Source organism: Cavia porcellus, unplaced genomic scaffold (assembly GCF_034190915.1).
Source record: "Cavia porcellus strain 051 isolate PalLab524CR breed Dunkin Hartley unplaced genomic scaffold, mCavPor4.1 scaffold_4, whole genome shotgun sequence".
In the NCBI taxonomy this organism is placed as follows: Eukaryota; Metazoa; Chordata; class Mammalia; order Rodentia; family Caviidae; genus Cavia; species Cavia porcellus.
Window position 1 is genome coordinate 21074847 of NW_026947487.1, and position 20862 is coordinate 21095708.

The window sequence follows — 20862 nt, forward strand, 5'->3', positions numbered from 1 at the left end:
TACAAATCTGTCCTCCAGTTCTGATAATCTATCCTTAGTTTCTTTCAAGCTGTTATGCCAGCTTTCAATAGAGTTTTTAGTTTCCTGGTAATCTCTGTGACCCTGCTTCACGTATTCTATGTTTTCTCTATTTTCTTCAACAATTCTCCCCTTTTCTTCTGTTCTTCAATTCCACCGTCTGTTTTTTCTTGGGTGGTGCTTAGCATTTCTCTAACTATTCTACTTATTTCTTGCTTTATTTCATTAAATACTTCATTTTTGAACTCGTCTATGAGGCTCTGGAGATACTACTTTATATCTATAGGTGCCGTGTCTGATATTGCATGTTTTCTGTCTTCATTCTCTTTTGCATTTACCTTTCCTGGATGGATTGGGGACTGAGGACCCTTTTTTGTTGCTCTCTTTTCCCATACTTTTTGTTCCTTCCATACAAGCGTATGTAGGAGGCCCAGTTTTGTTTTTTGTTTTTTGTTTTTTGTTTCTCTTTGTTTGTTACAGTTTGTTTGAATCCGCCAGCTAGGTGTTCCTGCCCAGTGCAGTGTACTCGGGAGACATAGACCTGGGCAGCCTCTGCTGGGCCCGCCCCTCCAGGTCAACCTACTGAATGCTTCACCGCTAGGGTGCACCGCCAGGCGCAGGGACCTGATTTGGGCTAGCCTACTGAATCTTAGTCCGCGGCATCACCAGGCCAAGCGCTCCCCACCACTCCCGCTTGAGAGGGGAATATGCGACTAAAGTCACTGCAGGGCCCTGCTCCGGCTAGTCTGCTCATTCCCAGAATGTCCTCTGTTGGATCCTCCTAATCTATAAAAGGGTCCCCATTTCTCTCACTCACCACAGGTCGATGCAGGGCTCCCTGCCAATCCTGCTCTCAATGCCGTTTGGTTCACCGATTCTAGCTCTCAGAACTTTCGCACGTCTCTCTCCCTGCCATGCAGATTGGGACACCGTAGGGGCAGCAGGAAATTCAAATCGCGGCTTCCAATGGTGCGGGATCCAGCGTCCACATTGAGAGTTTATCTGTTCCTGTTATAGCATCAGGACTGCATTTCCAGTCGGTTTCTCTCAGCTTAGTTCGTTCCTGGGTCAGCAGGGTACATCTCCCCTGGCGTAGGACTCCTCACACAGCTCTGCTCCTGGATTCTAAACTGGTAATCTCAGAGAGCCTCTGTGGCTGCTGCTATCTGTCTGCCATGTTCTTCTGGAAGTCGCAAATACACTTTTTAAAGTTGGAAGGTGGGTAGCTCAGTTGTAGAGCACATGCTTTGCATTTGTGTGACCTTAGTTCATTCCTGGCACTTTTTTTTTTTTTTTTTTGGTCTTTTTGAGACAGAGTCTCACTATGGAATTCAGGTCGACCTTGAGCTCACTTTGTAGCCCAGGCTGATCTCAAACTCACAACAATCCTGCCTCAGTCTTCCAAAAAATACTAAAACTAAATAAAGTTTACTTTTTTATTTGTTGGATTTAATGAGTACTTTAAAGAAAGACCAGAGGGGGGGCTGGGGATTTCGCTCAGCGGCATAAGCGCCTGCCTTGCAAGCAGGCAGTCATGAGTTCAATCCCCAGTACAGATAAAAAGGAAAAAAAAAGCCAAAAAAAAAAAAAAAGAAAGACCAGAGAACTTTTAGTTGGGCTTGGTGGTACATGCCTGTAATCCCAACACTTAGGAGGCTGAGACAGGAGGATCGCTGCAATTTTTTCATGGTTCTGGGGGATTTTTTTGGTTTAGTTTGCATTTGTTTGTTTGTTTGTTTGTGACAGGGTCTTAACTGTAATTCAGGATGGCCTTGAACTCAAGGCAGTCCTACTGCCTCAACCAAAATACAGGAATGTACCACCATGCCTAGCTGATTGCTATAAGTTTGAGGCCAGCCTGGTTTGCATAGTGGGTTCAAGGCCAGCATGAACTATGTAGAAAGACCCTTACTCAAAAATAAATAAATAAATAAATACCCTCTATCCAAAAAAAAAAGCAGAAAGTAAAGGGAATGGGGAGGCTGACAGATAATTGTTGTAGTGAAAAATCTAAAACATACATATATAATGTCATATTAACCTGTAAGGTTTTAGAATGCTTAGTTTTTCACCAGGTGTAGTGATGCTCATCTGTAATCCCAGCACTCAAGAGGCTGAGACAGGAGGATCACTGCAAGTTCAAGGCCAGCCTGGGCGACCTATTGACACCCTGTCTCCAAAAACTTTTTTTTAAAAAAATGCTTTTTAAATTTTTTCTGAATAAAGGTGTGTGAATAAAATTATGGTGAATTTTTAAAGCATCTTTCTACCAAACTGTTTAAAATTCTTTCAGGGAAGTGTTATGCATTGCTTTCAAACAAGTGTATCTGAGAATAAAGATTTAGAGAAAGAAAAAGTTTTAAATTATCTGTGTACACTGAGAAAAATCACCTTTGCTTGTGTCTTCTAACAATGAAGAGAAGATTAGGTCATAGATACTCTCATATAGATACTTTACGGCAAATTAGTAAATAATAACAGTGTTTACTATTGATAGCTTAGCTGAGGCTTTAAACCAGATGTAGAACATTTGCCCAGCATGCACTGGCTTTGATCCCTAGCATTGCTTTTTTTAAGAGCCTTTTTTTATGTCTTACTTTAACATTCTCTTTGTACAGTATTTGCTAATTTTATTTTACATAAGCCTTGCAGTGTTCTTAGACTCAGTTCAAAGAAGTGGCAACTTAATCTCAGAGTTCTGTGGAATGTTAACTTACTTCAGTTTTGAGTTGTATAAGAACAGTTGTATTTCTTTTAGAGTGTATTCTGTGGACCATAAAATTTATACAGACTTGTATAGAACCTGATAGAAGTAGGTCAGAATTGTTTTGGCTTCTTTAAGTATTAGGCCTTCTTCTTTAATCTTTTTATCTTCTTTAAAACTACAAATATCTTTGTTATATCTTTCAAGTAAACTGTCTTGTGTGAAGCAATATAATATCTCATCATAAAAATATTTTATCTGTGTACATATCCTCTTTTATCTTTTTATATAACATTTTCATGTCTATTATGTGTCATACAGATCTGTCAGTTACTAGTGTTTTTTTAAGAATGAAATGTGTATTTTCCCACTGCATTTTTTTCCTTTTAAATAGGGTTATAGTTCTTTGACTTAAGTAGATTTGTATTACTATGTAAGGAACAAAAAAATGACCCCATATTGTCACTTCTAACCCTATGTTTTTATGACTGTCTTAGAATAGCAGCAGTTTATAACAAACCAAACAATTGTAGGATGTAAAGAGACACACATACACTCATGACCTGCAAACTCTGAGTCTCTGAAAATGTGCGTCAGCCAGAAGAAAATCCTAACAATGACACGAGATAATTATGGTCATAACTGTTAGGAACCATCCTGGAAGTATTTTGATATAAACCTAAGTCATTGATCCCAGTTAACCAAGGGGCTAACACACTAAAAGAAAAATGCTGGGAATACATCATGGAAAAAATACAGGCCCTGGAATGAGCCACATTCTAAAAACTGGTACTCAAAACGAAGCATGGGGCCTGAAATCTGAGACTAATGCTGAAAATAAACATAAATACACTCCAAAACCTGTGAGGTTGTACTGAAACAGTGAAGCCCAGCAATGACATGAAAACTGTTAGGTCAGGGAAACCAGTGTACTTGATGAAAAGCAGGCATTAGGGGACAAGGATGCCAGAAGGCAAAGAAGAACAAGTAGTCACTCAGTAATGAGATGAGCTACAGGGTCTGAGAAACCCATCAGAACAGGATCAGGGTCCCACGCTGTGTTCCAGGCCAGCAATGGCTGGCTGAAAGGATGGGCCCTGCCAGTGTAAGACATCAGTACCTGGAGACAGTGTCCAGTGAGGGTAGGCTGTATGGAAACCGCAGCATCTGTTGGGTTTTTCTGTAAATGAAACCTATCCTAAGAAATGAAATCTGCTTATTAATTTAAAAGGAATAGCTCTAGATTTCAACTCAGGAGCCTCCTGCACTGTTGTTAACACTGTCTTCCTCCACCTGCACCACTAGATTCCAGGCTCATATCCAGGCACAGGAAAGAACGTCCCAGTGGTTAGTTATGTCCCTGAGGCTGTGACACACAGTGATCTCCCCTTTGCTGTCACGTTTGCGCTCTCAAGAAGCTTCTAGTCACAAATAGAGTATAGCTCCAGCACTGTTGTCACCCCGAATGTATCCGAACAAGGAGTGAGACCCATTCTGCTCTGCCATGGCAAAGTCTTGGTTTTGTTGTAGACCCAAACTTGCATTGCTAGGAGACAAGATAAGGAAAACAATCAGGATGATGAAAGAATGCTTCGCAGTAATAAGTGAGATGAATGAACTGGAGTTATTTAGAGAAGATAAGACTTAAAGTTTTTTGGTTTTGTTTTTGTTTTTTTGTCTTTTTCTTTTTTATCGGTACCAGGGATTGAACTCACGACCACACACTTGCAAGGCAGGCGCTTATGCTGCTGAGCTAAATCCCCAGGCCCAAGAGAAGATAAGGCTTAAAGATCAAACATTCAAAAGAAGTAGGAGACTTGTCATTAATGTCTCCAAAGGCTGGAATTCAATCCAAAGGGAACACTTTCATTTTGTATTTTGTTGTTTTTGGGTTTTGATTTGGTTTGGTTTGGTTTGGGTTTGGGTTTTTGGTATTACAGTATATGAAGGAAAACCTACATTGATAGCTAATTTGTCTTCATTTCTCAGGGCTGAGTTGGCTGAAGATGCCTCTTTTTCCTTTTTTGCTTTTTTAAAAAATTGTATTAGTACATTTACAATGTACATAATGGTCGCAGTCATCATAGGAGTTTGTACCTGTACATGATCTATCTTGCTATCTTTTATCCCACTGCCCTCCCCTCCCTCCAGCTTCTCTCCCCTCATTTATAAACACTTTGTTTCCATTTTTTCCTTCTGTTCTTTTATTTTCTTGTCTTGTCTTTCCTTTCCTCCTTTCCCCTTGCTTGTTCCCCTTCTCATTTGCACACTTTCTTCCTATTTCACAATACACATTTTGGTCTTTAATTACACTTTCTAATCTTACACCAGAGAAACAGTGCAGTACTTACACATGTGTTTCAAAGTTTTACTTCACTCAAGTATGGTCTCAGGATGTATTCACTGAGCTAGCAATGTCTCAAGCTTATCCTTCTTTATAGCAGAATACAAAAAACACACATCTTTATCCATTCATCAGTTGATGGGCATTTGGGGTGTTTCAAAGATACAGCTATTATAAACTGTGCCATTGTAAACATGTTTGTGCATATATCGCTGTGCTATGATGTTTTGAATTCTTTCAGGAACATACCCAGAAGGAGAATAGCTGGATCAAATGGAACCTCTAATCTTAGCTTTTTGAGGAATCTCCACACTGATTTCCACAATGGTGGCACCAGCCTACACTCTCACCAATAGTACAGAAGGGTTCCTTTTTCCCCACAGCCCTGTCAGCATTTGCTATTGGTTGATATTTTAATAATAGCCATTCTTTCTGAAGTGATAGAATCTCAGTGTTGTTCTAATTTGCAAGGAGACATCTTTTTTTAACTGATAACATATTAGTGACATGTTTACGGGATACAGTGCACTAATTCAGTATATGTATACATTGTATACAGAGGGATTTTTTAAATTATGTATAAATGTTAGGTTAAATAATTCCAAGATCCCTTCCAAACGTGAAATTGAATATATTCAAACATCTTGCTAAAAGTTAACTGCATTATTGTGTATGTAGTAACAGAAAGACCTGGATTTGAATGTTGCTTTTACTTCTTAGTAGTTAAGTAAACTTGGCCAAATTTCTTCAGTCTGCTGAGCCTCAGTTTTTGCCTGTTGGTATTTGAGAGAGAATTAAATAATTATGTAAAATACTTAACACAAAGCCTGACACATTGTAGATACTCAGTGAATGTTAATTCTTGTCCTCTTTCTCCTTCCAGACCTAAAATCTTTATATACTGATACTGAGGTAAAGAAGCAAGACTAGGGTTAGGTGAGCCTGTGTACATATTTAGATGAAGATCCTGGAAGGCTAAAAACAGCTGTTTGCAGCTGCAAACATTGATCCTATTTTTCTAACATTTTTGCCATACAAAACCTATTTGTCTTTTGTTTGTTTTAGTAATATAAAATTCTTTTGCTCCACTTAAAGAGTATGGGATAAACAGCTTTTGATTACATTTACATTTTCTTTTTAACACTTTTTAAAAATCAGCACCAGCGATCAAACCACACATGCTAGGCAGGCACTGTACCACTGAGCTACGTTTCCAGCAGTTTGCTTTAGGGAAAAATTTGATCTGTTAAAAATTCCTACTGAAACTCTTCACCATTATAACAACCTGAAGTCTGAAATATGGTTTCAATTATTTTAAGGGGGAAATGTCTGGTTAGAAAATACATAACAGTTTGACAGAATGATCCTGGCAGTTCCTCAAGTGATTAAACAGAGTTACATATGTCTCAGCATTTCTACTCAGTATTTGCCCGAGAGAAATTGAAACATGTGAACAGAAAACCCACACAGAAATGTGTATAGTACCATTATTCATAATAGCCAAAGGTGGAAACAGACCAAACATCCCTCAACGAACACAGGGTAAAATGCCCCACCCCCACCCCGCGTGCGCCCCATTGTTGAGCATCATCTTAGGAACTGATATTAGGTGTACGTCCCTGGTACATGCCGCAGTACAGTTGGGCCTTGACCTCTGTGCTACAGGGCAGAAACTTTTCACAAAAGATCACATAAATAGGCTTATATTCCTGTGTAGTCAGAAGGTAAATGAACAGTCGTTTAGGACCATTGTGTTCACTACATGGCAGGATAGAGGGGCACAGCTAAAGCAATCAAGCTGTCTTTGTAACATGATGAAAATATTTGTAAATTGACTGTGGTCAGTGTGCTGCAGATGCTTCTTGACTTAGACTGGGGTTACATCCCTGCAACCTGCCATGAGTTAAAAATGCACTTCATACTCCTAAGCTTCCAAGGCTATAGTTTCACATAGCCTGCCTGAAACTCACAGTGTTTACATTAGCTCATATTCCAGCAAAATTATCTAACAAAACCTACTATATATGAAGATACTAGGTACCTGTATCATATTTATTTACTGTCACCCCGAGGTGACCCACAGCAGAGCCATATGGGGCGCGCTGTCAGTGTCCCTCACTGGAAATGTGTTGGGCTGCACACCGCACCATCATCCACCTGGCAGGTGCTTGCCTCACTGCTGTTACCTCAAAAAGAGTACTGCTCTGCGTGTTTCTAGCCCAAAAGATCAAAAGTAAGAATTCACAGTATACTTTCTACTAATGCATTAAGTCAGAATATTCTAAATCTAATGGGCATGGTGGCACACGCCTGTTATTCTGGCATTCAGGAAGCTGATACAAGAGGATCACCTCAAGTTGGAAGCCAGTCTGAACTATATTGTGAGAACCTATATAATGTTGAGTAAAATAAACCAGACACACAAACTTAAATACTGTATGGTATCTCTCATTTTGAGGTAAAGTACAAACAAAGAATAACAGAGGATAGATAGAAGGGGATAAGGGAATGGATCTCTTGCATTAGGGAAGAGGACCAAGGGAACAAAGCTAAGGGATAAAGAGCAGTAGGGAAAAAGTGAATAAGAAAAATAAGGATGTGCCCTGTACAGAAACCTAAACTGCAATTAATGTAAGATGAGCTAGGAGTAATATTAACAAAGTCAAATTGTTACATGTGGCCCTGTCTGTATGCTATAAGCCATTCAGCTGGGCATAGTGATACCCACCTCTTATCCCCACACTCTGGAAGGTTGAGACAGGATGATCACAAGTTAGAGCCCAGCCTAAGCAACTTAGCAACTTGATGAGATCCTATCTCAAAATGTTAAAGTACTAGGCTGTGGCTTAGTGCAAAGGCCCTGGGTTCAATCCCCAGTACATACACGCGCGCACAAAGTTGAATATTTAAATGGATGAATTTCATCTCAATAAAGGTCTTGTTTAAATAAATAATACTGACAAAATGCTGATAGTTGTTGAAGTTAGGGAGTAAAAACTGGGAAATCTAAGATGTCATGTTTCTGTCTTTCAAATTTCTATAATAAAATGCTTTTTTAAAATATGCTTATAAGTGCTGGGGATTTAGCTCAGTGACATAAGCACCTGCCTGGCAAGCACAAGGTCATAAGTTTGATCCCTGGTACAAAAATAAAAAATAAAATATGCTTATACTTGGCTTAAATAAGGTTGATTCTTTTAAACTTCCTGTCACCTTAAGCAGAAGATACTCAGAATTATCCGACGAACTTAGCTTGTGGTATCGCTCCATATAAAAGCACTGCATTTAACCTCCAGTGAGGCACATAGTTTGCATTATGCTTGTCAGAGCTATTTTCATCAAGAAATGCTATCTATGTGTCCCCTTGCCAACATCTTTGCAGAGTTTACAACTTTGAGCAATTTATTGGCATCAACTATGCAGTACCGTTAAGCAGCTGCTCTGCAGTTGAGCTGCTTTAATATGCCACCACTGTGCAAACAGTTAATACTCAATGGCCAAGGTATGCTGAGGGATTCCAGAGATCAGTTTCCCTTGTGGAGATTGTTTGGGCAGTAGCAGTCATCATCACAGTCACCTAGAAGTTTCATGAAAAAGTCCTTCACCTTTTGGTTTGTTATAGTTTTATTCCAAGTTTCAAGTCCATGATTAATTTTCAATGATAAATTTTGATGTATGATATATTTATTATTATAGTTATGGTAATTTTCTTATGTACTCAATACACTACAATTACTATACTACTAGCTTTTTTTTCCTTTGGTACCTAGGATTGAGCTCAAAGCCCTCACACTGAGCTACATATTCAGCGACTACTCTCTTTTTGAGCAGCTTCTCACTAGTGTGCCCAGGCAGTATTCAAACTTGGAATCTCCCTGCATTAGCCTGCCAAGTGCTAAGATCACAAGTGTACACCACCATACCTGGCTATACTATTGTCTCTTTAAAAGTTAGTATTTGCTGGGGATGTAACTCAGTGGTTACAGTGCCTAGAGTGCTTGTTGCCTATTCAGACATAGTACTGCAGAATAGTAATTAGTATAAAAGTAGAATTAGTAATTAGTATAAAAGTATATCAGAATTACTGACTTATGAATCACACTGTATCCATGGAATATTATCTAAAGTTCTCAAATGAACCCAAAGGTAAAACAGGAATGGCAGTTTTACAGGATCTGAATTTTACAGTGAACAATATTTCTAAATTGTTAAAATATAGAAATTTTTATAAAAACCTTTGGACACAATTTCTAAGTTGAAGCAACTGCCAAGAATAGGCTAGAATTGACGAGAAGGAATGGGCTTCAGGCTGGGACCCTACCCGCTCTGTCATTCTGGCAGGACAGTCTGCTTGCTACGAAGGGCGCGTCAGCTGAAGTCTGCAGCAGGATAGCTTCCCTGTAGATGAGGACCTGCTCAGCTGTGTCGTTCATATGAAGAGCCCACAGCAGCAGGGGGAATGCACCTGAGCTGGTCCTTCACCCTAAATGGACCAGACAAGCCAAAAGCCATAGGAAACTAGAAGCAAATTAGCACGAAAGGAATAAAATCAAAATAAACAGAAACAACTGACACCCTTCCCTCCTGAAAATAAAACAAAACACTCTGAAGTAGAAGAGAACTTACAAGTATTATAATTAATTTCTTCAGAAAACAATATTTTCATAAGAATCAATGAACAACAGATGTTTTTAATGCTTTCAAACTTTACTAACATCAAAATCATTGTTATTATGAGTAAAGATATCAACATGAAGCAGAAAAAGTCAAGAAACTCTCCTAAAATTTAGAGAAGGTGGAAAGATGGAACCAAACATGGAAGAGCTAGATGATATAGAAGATTCCAGAGGTGAAGATAGATAGAGATCTGGAGAGAGAGCCAGAGAGCAAACACAAAGGAAAAAGCATCGGCATCATAGTTCCCCAAACTGTGGCTGTAAAAGACAAGCAAGTAATACTGTCAGAGCACAATGTTTTCCCATAGCACCCCCCAAAAGTAATAAACCACATGCTGTCAAATAACAGAAAAAGAGAGAACTCACCAAGGTAACAGTTAAAAGAAATTTCAGAATAACAACCATACATCAATCTAAAAAACTCAGTAGAAAATCGACCCCAACAAACATGATTAAGAAACTACATAATCTTAGATAAGAAAAAATAAACTGTTTCCATTAATGAGAAAAGAAAAAGGCAGAAACTCTGAAAATGTCAATAAAGTCAAGTTAGTCCCAGGTGCTTGGGAGGCTGAGACGAGAGTCTCAAATGTGAGGCCAGCCTCAGCAATTTAGAGACACTATTTGGACACATAAGAAAGGGATTGGGGAGTGTGGCTCGACACCCTCTGAGTTCAATCCCTGATACCACAAGAATAAAAAAGAATCCAGTTGAACTTGAAACTTGAAACATGCTTGCTTGATCATAGGCTCCTTTCTACAGCTACCCATACTGTCTGCTGTGTGTTTAGAACTGTTAGACTGTAGTGCACATATACTTACCCATCGGAAAAGGGTAGTTACAGAGGAAAAAGCAAGGCAAAGGGAAATAAAATGCAAACTGCAGGTTCAAACAGTAAGATCAAAATTGTAAAGGGGAAAGAGAGCCATCAACCAGGAGATAAGAGTATGAAAACCAAGCCAAGTTAGGAACAAACAGAAAATTTCAGCATGACTTCATCATACCAAGCATTACATTTTATAGGGCAAATATGTTTTCTGATTCTTGCATTTATGTTGGTTTACTTGCTAGTTTATTTGGTCGGTTTATGAATTGGAATCTCGTGAATAGTGACAATTTCATTGTGACATTGGTAATATCAACTAGGACAGGGCAATTTATGCCAAAAATTTAGATAAGAGATACATTAAAATACATTCCTAGCTGGGAAGGGTCAACATTATAACGAATCAATTCTTCCTGATTTTTAATTCTGCAAAATTCCATCCTTATTCAGTCATTAGCACCTAACACACCAGGATGCGGCACGTGAACAGACAGATCGTCAGGACAGTTTCCACCAGGTACTTAGGGCAGGTCAGCGTGGGATAAAGACAGCTCCGTGGAGAGGCAGGTGTTCCAGGCAGGCTACACAACTCGAGTGGGGAAATGTTGGAACCATACCTCTGACCGTGAGCCAGGGTAAATCTCCTACAGATCACAAAGACCTAAATGTTTGGTAAAGAAAAGTAATAAATAAATAAATAAATAAATAAAAAAGAATTTAAGGAAAACATGGAGAAGGCCATAAAAGAAAAATTGACATATTCAGCTACATCACCATCAAAAGTTTTGCATAGCATAAGAAAAAACCAAAAAGTAAAATGAACATGAAAAACTAGATGACTGATTTCCCTGACATATAAAGAATTCCTTGGAATGTATAAGGAAATGGATGGCTGCAAGTTCAAGACCAGCCTTGGCTACATAGTGTGTTAAGGCTGACCTGACCTACATAGCAAAACTTTGTCTAAAAAAGACAAAAATAAAAATACAAAATAAATGACATGTATATGAAAGTGAACATTTACCTAATAGAAAAATGGACCAAAGATACGAACGGAAAAGGAAAGAACCTTAAATGGAAAGCTGCTCAAATTTACAGCAGAAATGCAAAATAAACATAACCAAACAGTATAATCATACTGTCAAAAATTCAGAAAGGTAACACAAGCATACATTTTATCAGTAGGAACCTGGTGCTTGTTGAACTGCAGTATGCTGCCTGAATTTGCTCAGTTAGTGATCAGGTCAAGAATAGGCATGTCTTTGACTTCTAGCCTAGCACTAAAATATTTCCATGACGTGCTTGATTCTGTGGGCTGTGTGTATTATGCTATTGGGGGTACTATTTGATGTTAAAGTGAGATTTCTTCTTTCATATTTATCACTGATATAAAAGGAATCATAAGTCAAACATTATAAAACTGTAAATAATACAGTCTAAATGTTATTTGGGTGTCCACTATAGTTATATGATCCTAATAGAAATTTTACATCTTCAAATAAAAGTCTGTAAAAAAAAAAAAAAGAAAGAAAGAAATTTTACAGAATTGGGTTGCCTTTAATGGTTTTTTGGCCAGACAAGGTGTCACATGCTGTAATCCCGCACCAGGATGCTGAGGCAAGAGGATCACTATAAGTTGGAAGCCAGCCTAGGCTACATAGGGAGCTCAAGGCCAGCCTGAATTACATGAGATCCTGTTACCAAAAAGCAAAACAAAAGTAAAAATGAAAAATAAAATTTGAAAAATGCAAAATATAAAATAAGAAGTGTTCTTCACCTGGCAACTATGCTAATATTGCTCCTACTGTCAACTGAACAAAAGTAATGCTGTTGTTGGGCATGGTGGTACATGCCTGTTATCCCAGCACTCAGGAAGCTGATGCAGGAGGATTGTTGCAAGTTCAAGATCAGTCTGTGCTGCGAAGTGAGCTCAAGGCCAGCCTGAACTGCATAGCAAGGCTGAGTCTCAAAAAGACTCTCTATATTTATACACATAGCTGTTGTCAAGTGCGGTGGCACACACCTGTAATTCTAACACTCAGAGGCTGAGGCAGGAGGATCACAAGTTGAAGCCTAGCCCAAGCAACTTAGCGACTTCTTAAGACCCTGTCTCAAAAGTTTTTTTTTTTAAATGTTAAGGGATGTAGCTCAGTGTGAAGGCCCTGGGTTCAACCCCCAGTACTAGAGGGAGAAAAAAAAAAAAGTGCTATGATCTATATCCCAAATTAGGCTGATCCTGAGTAAGGCAAAGACACAAATTTGCCTTCTGCTCTGCCCAACATGAAAGATAGGCTGTTTCCTGTATGTGCTCCTATAGCAGCAACAAAGAGCAGCGTGGCCTCCTGCAGAGCCTGGGCGGGGAGTCACCTCCCTCCTGTCTCTGTCTCCACGTAGCCCCCACTTCCAGCAACTGCAGTGAACTAACCTTGCCTTCACCTTATTTATTTATCCATAGAATACAGGTAGATCTGTTGTAGGTAATTTTTTTTCTATTATTTATCTTCGTGTCAAGACAAAAAATAAAAGATACTGGAGCAGGAAAGAGAAAAAGAAGCAAGAAAAAAAAGAATAGAAGGGGAAAACAAACAAAATATTTGTAAATGAAGGGAAAAGAGGGGGAAAGGAAGGGAGGGGGAATGGGATAAAAAGAAGCAGTAAGATAGATCATGTACAGGTACACACTCCTAGGATGATCATTGTGATCATTAGATATATCTAAAATATGCCAATAACTTTTTTTAAAACCACAAAATAAGAAAGTTATGAATTTGATATGCTGGGAGATACCTCTTGGTAAGTAGGACAGGGCTAAAATCTATCACACACCAGACATATTTAACATTAAATCAGTGGCCATAGTCTTCACTGTCAGGGAGAATATAAATTAAATAGCCATCTGGAGAGCCACTGTAGTAGTACGGTGGCGTGGTAGTGTCCGAGGCACATCCTGTGTATGCACTGTGGCCGCGCCAGCCTGCTCAGCTGAGTGCTGCAGAGGAGAGCAGGAGTGCTGCCCCCCTCTCCCTCAGTTCCTGGCCTGGCCTGGCACTGCAGCCCATGAGGGTGTAAGTCTTAAACTCAGCAGCTCGAGTTTAAAATACCCACTCAAGCTAGCTGGTTCTAAATAGAGCTAGTGACAGCCAGAAAAGAAAGGCCTGTAGGAACTTGCACTGACACAGAGCTGATGTCTATAAACAGATCGGTAGCAGGGAGCAGAGCACCCTTCTCTTGCCGTAAGTTTTGTCTTGGCATGAAAATGAAATAAAGTAATAGGAAAAAACTACCTAGTACACAGTCTCCTGCTGTTCTGCAGAGAAATAAAGTTGAGTTGGTCATCTCTCCATAATTTGTGTTTGATGAATCAGCTTAGTAATAAATCGTAAGTATCAGACTAAAGGTCTTTCCATGGGAAAAATAATAGGCAAAATAGACCTGTAGAAGAGGAATGAGTGAGATTTTTTTTTATCCAAGTTCTTTTAAAAATCCAGCATAATTAACTTTTCACCCCAGAAGCACAGAAGAGCCTACTGGTAGCTCTTAGCACTTGCCTATCCTGCCGAAGGCCCTGTAAAGGGTTAAGGTTACATTTGTAAGGGTTAAGGTAGAAGCCCCAATGCTAGATTAAATGTAATTCCTGGCTAGGCATGACGGTGCATACCTGCAATCCCAGCACTTAGGAGGCTGAGGCAAGAGGGCCACTGTGGGTTCAAGGCCAGCCTGAACTACTAGCAAGATCCTGTGTCAAAAAATAATAATAATAATGTTTGAACTGCTAATTAGTAGCAAAAAAAAACATGATTTGGGTTCTTCTTAGAGTCTTTGTAAAACTTTATAAAGAAATGCAGTAGTTCAAGAGGAAAGGGGGAAAATTAAATGCCTGATTAATGTACTCAGTAGCTGTGTGTAGAAAAGTCAGGTGGGCAGTGCAGACCCCCACCCAGCAGTCAGTGCAGTCTGGGGACGAGGTTCAGGGGTGCCCACAGGTGACTCAAAGTGCCGGAGAGCCTAAGCTACGCATAGCGCATCGGTCACTGCACCCCAGGAATGTTATCTTACCACTGTCCTCATTTATGGAGTATAATTGCTTTAATGTTGTTGCTGCTACTTAAAGAAAAATATTTTAACAGCAGTCATTATTAGTCTGTGCCAAAATCTCACTCGCCTGTTCCTTGTTCCCATATATCAACAGGAATTGGCAGCCATGAAGCAGATCCTCATTAACATGCATAGTAAACATGCAGAGAACAACTTAGTTTTTACTAAAATGGAGGCGAAAAATGTGACAGAGACGCATACACCCAAGACTCCAAACGTGCTTAGAGAACAAGAGGAGAGTGTGTTTCTACCCAAGCCGACCCTCTTCGTAAGTACTGTCCAACCCCCTGAGCACTAGAGGAGCTTTGCCACTGGAGTCATCTTGACTTTTTCCTCTCACTGAAATTGGTTTTTAAACTAATTTTAAGCAGTTTGTGTCAGAGCTTTGAAAGGTCTGTGTTAAGTTTTTCAGAATGTGGGTATTAGCTTTTTTACCAATGTTAGTTGGAATATGTGTTTCCAGTTAACATCCTGAGTTTGCACGTAAATTATCCCAAATCTAGGACTTTTTCTTCAACAGTTCAGGTTCCACTCATAGGGGAATCAGAAAAGCATCAACTATAATGTTCTAAGTTAGATAAGGAGGAAAGTGATGATGTAATCCAGGTGTGGTGGAAAGGGTTTATAATCCCAGTACTTGGGAGGCTGAGGCAGGATGATCCTGAGTTTGAGACCATATTTGTCACTGAAACTCAAACAGAACTGTGACATGGGGGCAGAGTTGGAGCTGGGCTGTGATGTGAGGAGGAGGCGAAGTGAGGACTGTGCTCTTCCTCTTGAGATGCAGAAAGATGACTCTAGAAGGCCCGTTTGCAGGAAGCACTGGCCCTTGGACTCCCAAATGCACAGTGGTTGCAGAGATGTCTGTGGCTGCAGAGGCACGTGTGGCCCACAGGGCAGTGTTCCTGTCATCTCCCTCTGTTCGTGAGCAGAGCAGGTACTCAGTCCTAGCAGATACTGGCTGCACAGGGAGTTTAAGGCCAGCCTGAATCATACAGCCAGACTGTGTCTCAAAAAAAAAAAAGTTTGAAGCCAGCTGTTGCAGTACACGCCTGTAATCCCAGCATTGGGAGGCTAAGGCAGGAGAATCACCATGATTTCAAGGCCAGCCTGGGCTACATAGTGAAACTCTGTCTCAAGAATACCCACTTCCTTCCCTAATCACCTACTTTCTCTCTCAAGATAGCTTTTGACTGGCTAGCCCAGTGAGGTGAACCTTTAGAGACTCGTACCCAAACTGCAACCCAAACCTGCTTATGTGTCACGAAGTGCCAACACTGCCATGAAACCTGAATATTGAAGTTTTAGTTAGAAAAACAACTCACACATTAGCATCTTTTTTTTTTTTTTTAAAGAAAAATAACACATGTGCCATAAGTTTGACACCACTGACCAGCCTCACCTTTGTCTTTCCTAGAAAAGCCTGGGGCTGTTCTAATCTTCTTTAGAACATCTTTTCTTTTTCCTTATTTGAGATCATGTACTACCATTTTTTGTTTGTTTTTGAGACAGGGTTTCGCCATGTAGCCTCAGACTCATAGTGACCCACCTGCCTCAGCCTCCTGAGTGCTGGGATTACAGGCATGTGCCACTAGGCCTGGGACCATGTACTGTCTTGCACTAGTTTTGCACTGCTTCCTAGCAAGCCCAGTCAGCCTTCCTTCCCTAAGAGAAGTTGGGCTTGGCCTCAGAGGATTCAGAAGTATTTATTCCTTTCAGTCCCAGCCTCTAACTTTTGTGAAAAACAAAGTAATTTTATCTACCCAACATAATCTTCCTTTTCCTCAGAAAAGTGGTACTGATTAAACACTAATAGATTCTTAATCTCCAGCTCTTTTTCTAGATTCCGGGAATAATCCACCAGAGATTTTTTTGTCTGCCATTATCAGTCATCGTTCAAATTTTAACAAATACTCTCAATATGTTGAACACCCCCAGTTACATATTAATGTCACAGTGGACTCCGAGGTGAGGCAGAGGCCCTATCTTATCTGGAGCTTGTCTGCAGAATCGCCCTGTAGCCCTGAGCATCACCCTGGTGGGTTTCCAGCTGATCCGTCGTCTGTCTCTGCGCCGGCTTCCTTAGCTCTTCCCCATGTCTGCAGCTCAGGTTACTGTGGGACCTGTTGGCACTCTGTGACCACTGAAGATCTGTAGGAACTTACTTTCCTTATAAAATTATAATTATCATAAACCAGCACATACAGATTAAGGCAGTATTCCTTCCCATCGTGAAAGCTGTTCTTAGCCAAGCGTGCGGCACACATCTGTAGTCCCAGGCTGAGGCAGGAGATCCCAGGTTGGAGACCAGCTGGGCAGTTTACCAAGATTGTCTCTTGGCATTAGAAGGAGTTTGCGATGTGGCCCAGAGCACCTCACAGGCCCTGAGTTCAACTCCAGTACTGAAAAAATGGTTATCTCTAAGTAATTTGAGATATGTACCTTCATCTAGAAGAGGCCAGTGGGGCATGCCTGCAATGGCGAAGCAGAGGCAGGAGGATCACTGCAAATTTAAGGCCAGCCTGGACTATAAAGTGAGTTCAAGGCCAGCCTGAACTGTCTCCAAAAAAAAAGAAAAGAAAAATGCTTTACAAAACTTAGGCAGAGTGCAATGGGCCAATAATCACAGCACACAGCAGGCTGAGGCAGGAGGATCCCCTTAATTGGATACCATCAGGGATTCATTTTTAAATTGTTCATTAAGCATTTACTTTATGCCAGGTGCTATTGTAGGAGGGAGAGATAGAAAAATTCCTGTCTCTAGACTACTGTGTTCTTTCTTATGTGATGGCCTACCCTCACATTGTAGGATGTTCTTTTCCTACTTTTACTTGGCCCAGATTCACTACTGTTAAAACAAAAGAACAATAAAAATCCTGCCTCCAGGCCAGGTGTGGTGGCACACATCTCTAATCGCAGAACTCTAGGAGACTGAGGCAGGGACATCACAGGTTCCAACCCAACCTTAGCAGTTTAGCAGATTTAGCTAGATACATTCTGTTTCAAGATACAAATTTTAGGAAGGCTGAGGATGAAGTTCAGTACCAAGATCTTGGCCTCGGTCCTCAAGGCTGAAAGAAGCAGAGGGTAGCGTCTGTGGAGACCTGCATACCCTACCTCATCTTGGCCTGTCACTCCCTGCACAGCCCGGGAGTGCAAACTGCGCCAGTGGGAGCCCTTCCCGGGGAGCCGAGACACAGTCGAGGGCTGTGCCCCAACGCGGTGGTCAGCACAGCACTGACAGTGCGGACGGAGGGCCCTAGGCCGCTGGCAGCACCCTTACCCTGGCTGTGCAGGCGGCAGCTGTGCGCTGCTGGGCCCAGCCTGTGGAGAGAAGTCAGGTCCTGGAGCACTGTCCTGTCCACAAGCTAACGGACTAGCTGCTCTGAGCTAATAAGCCCTGAAGAAAAGCGCTTCAGGGTTACTGTCCTATAGGGTCATCAGCGACCCGCAGAATGTGTCCTCTGAATCACCATGGGGTTGCTATAGCTTCAGCTGTCACATCTGCATTCCGAGCAGGAAGCCAAAGAAAAGGGCAGCAGTCCCTCTCCAAAGGAGCTGCCCCAGCATCTCAACACCTATGCCATTGACTGCAGCTTTTTTTGTTGCTGTTAGTTTTCTTTTTCTCTTTTTCTTTGTGGTTTGTGTGGCCTGGCACTCACAATGTAGTCCACACCAGCCTCAGATTCCTGAGTTCCTCCTGCCTCGGCCTTCTGAGTGGTGGAATCACAGGTCTGCACCCACTGTGCCTGCAACATGGGCTAGAACTGAGCAGCACAGGGCCTGATAAATGCCATTTCCAATTAGATGAACCTGTTGCTCTCCTAATGAAATTTTTTAAAAAGTCAGTTATACATACTCACTAGTGAAATAAGCCACACACGTGTAAACATCGTATTGTTTCATTAGTGTAACAAGCTGAGAGAAAAAACATGTATATGTGTATACATATGTATATAAAAATAGTTAAGATAGTTATACTACTAATTCCTCTGAGTTCACTGAAGAGAAGGATTTGTGCTGGCATTGTTCAGACAATTGAATGCAGATGTCTTGTGCTCTGGGTGAATGATTTGGAGATGACAATGCGCAATGTATATACCATTGTTACCCCTGATTGACATGCTTTGAAATTTTATTGTAGTTTTTTTCTTCTTCTGTTTTTTTCTTTTTATATTTGAATAAAATGGATTTTTTAAAAACTCGAAGAAAAAAATAACAATAAAATTTTAAAATAAAAAAACATCAGTTCTGTTACTGAGTAGGGTCAAATAGGACTGGGGTGTAGCTCAGAGCTAAGGCCCTGGCTTGATCCCTGGCTGTGCCACCAGAAGAAGTTAGGCCTGAGGATGGAGCCCAGGGGAGAGTATGGCTGCGCCCCAGTGCCCCTTGCCTGCGCTCCCACGGTGGGGGAAGATTGGCCCACCAAGCCCCTCTGCCAAGGACTGCTGCAGACAGAGGCACACGGCTCCCCACCCCCTGCTCCCAGAATGACTGCAAGGTCGAGGAGGACTCCGAGGAAGGGGAAGCGCACACGGAGAGGGGCCGCCTGAAGCCACCTGTGTACTGAACTGAAGGCACTGATTAACAATGCGTAGGCAACCTCCCAAAACCAGTCCCCTGGCAGATTGGACCAGATAGTTAAGACGAGGTTATACCACTCTTTACGGTCTCTTTCAAAAGAAAGAAACAAATGAAATACTTCCAGCTCACTATTCCCTTTAGACCAAAAACCAGACACAGTACAGGGAGACTACAGACCAACAACATAAATGCAAAAATGTGTGAGAATTTATGAGGGCAGTGAAACTTTTCTGTGGGATATTATAGTATATACATGTCTTTATTTGGTTGTTATTTTGTTTGTTTGTTTGTTTGTTTGTTTGTTTGTTTGTTTGTTTGAGATAGTGTCTCACTATATACTTCAGGCTGACCTTGAACTCCCAGACTGGCCTCAAATTTGTGCTAAGCTTCCTGCCTCTGCCTCCTGAATGCTGGGATTACAGACACATGCCAGCATGCTTAGCGATAATGTGTACATTTCTTTAGAATGTACTCTGTCCAAAACCATAGACCCTGCGCCACCAGGAGTGAACCCTGGTGTAAACTTTTGACCGGTTCTGGGTGGTAACGATGTGGCACTTCCCTGGAGATGTGCCAGTGTGGGAAGGGGGTAGGTAACACCAGTGGTGTCAGGCAGGGAAGTCTGCACACCAGAAACTGCTTAAACATTTTTAAAAAATAAAAATGCAGGGATGGTGGAGCACATCTGGGAGCACCCAGATAGCTAAGGTAGGAGAATCCCCACAGGTTCCAGGCCAGCCTGGGCTACATAGTGAGTCTGAGGCCAGCCTGCGCTATATAGTGAGACTCCTGTCTCAAAGAAACAAAACAAAAAACATATAGACATATGCTGCCATTCTTTTCTGTATGCCTGTGTACATGTATACTCAACGGTACAGCCCAGCCTGGTGGTGCACACCTGTAATCCCAGCAGTCAGGAGGCAGAAAGTTCACTATGAGTTTGAGGGCAACCTGGGCCACATAGTGAATTCAAAGCCAGCCTGAACTATATAGCGAGACCTTGTCTCAAAAAAAAAAAAAAGGAAGGAAGGAAGAGAGAGAGAGAGAAAGAAAGAAAGAAAAAGAGAGAGCATATGGCTCTTTAATTCTGAGCAGATGTGAATGGGAAAGAAAAATGCATACTTAATTTTTGCAGTAAATGATAACAGAATCAGTGCTTATCTAAGTTCTGAGCATCCTATTCTGCCACAGTTTCACTTGGCTGCTCTTTTCTTAGCGCTCCATCCAGCCCAGCTGTTTTTACGCTGGAGGAAGCAAAAACCCAAGAAATATCCTGATAAACGCTCAGCAACTCAGAAGATTCAAGACACGATGGTTTGGGTGTCACAAGTCTTCAGTAAATACTGAGTGAACAAATACCCACATATAAATGAGACAGTTCAAAGGAAGTTGTGTCCTTGGATTGTTTTGTGGGGGGCCCTGTTTTTGGTCTTTTTGAAACAGAGCCTCGCTAGGTAGTTTAGTCTGGCCTTAAACTCACTTTGTAGCTTAGGCTGGCCTCGAACATGTACATCACCACAGCCAGCTGTACTTTCAAGTATATATTACATAGGCATACAGAAAAGTATGACAACATATACCTTTTTTGAATTTTTTTGGTTTTGCTTTTTTGAG

The 20862-nt window shown here is 41.0% G+C and overlaps 1 protein-coding gene across 6 annotated transcripts in view; it reads left to right on the top strand.

Annotated features, from left to right (window-relative positions):
- The window catches only part of Pibf1 (progesterone immunomodulatory binding factor 1), a 239631-nt gene that overhangs the window by 199963 nt on the left and 18806 nt on the right, over positions 1 to 20862 (top strand). For all 6 annotated transcript variants that reach the window (XR_010046846.1, XM_063246830.1, XM_063246831.1 and 3 more), the window contains one exon: positions 14759 to 14932. Coding sequence is in view for 5 of the 6 variants with exons in the window: in XM_063246830.1 (XP_063102900.1) it covers positions 14759 to 14932 (174 nt within the window). In the remaining variant the exon portion in view is untranslated. The remainder of the gene's footprint in view (positions 1 to 14758; positions 14933 to 20862) is intronic.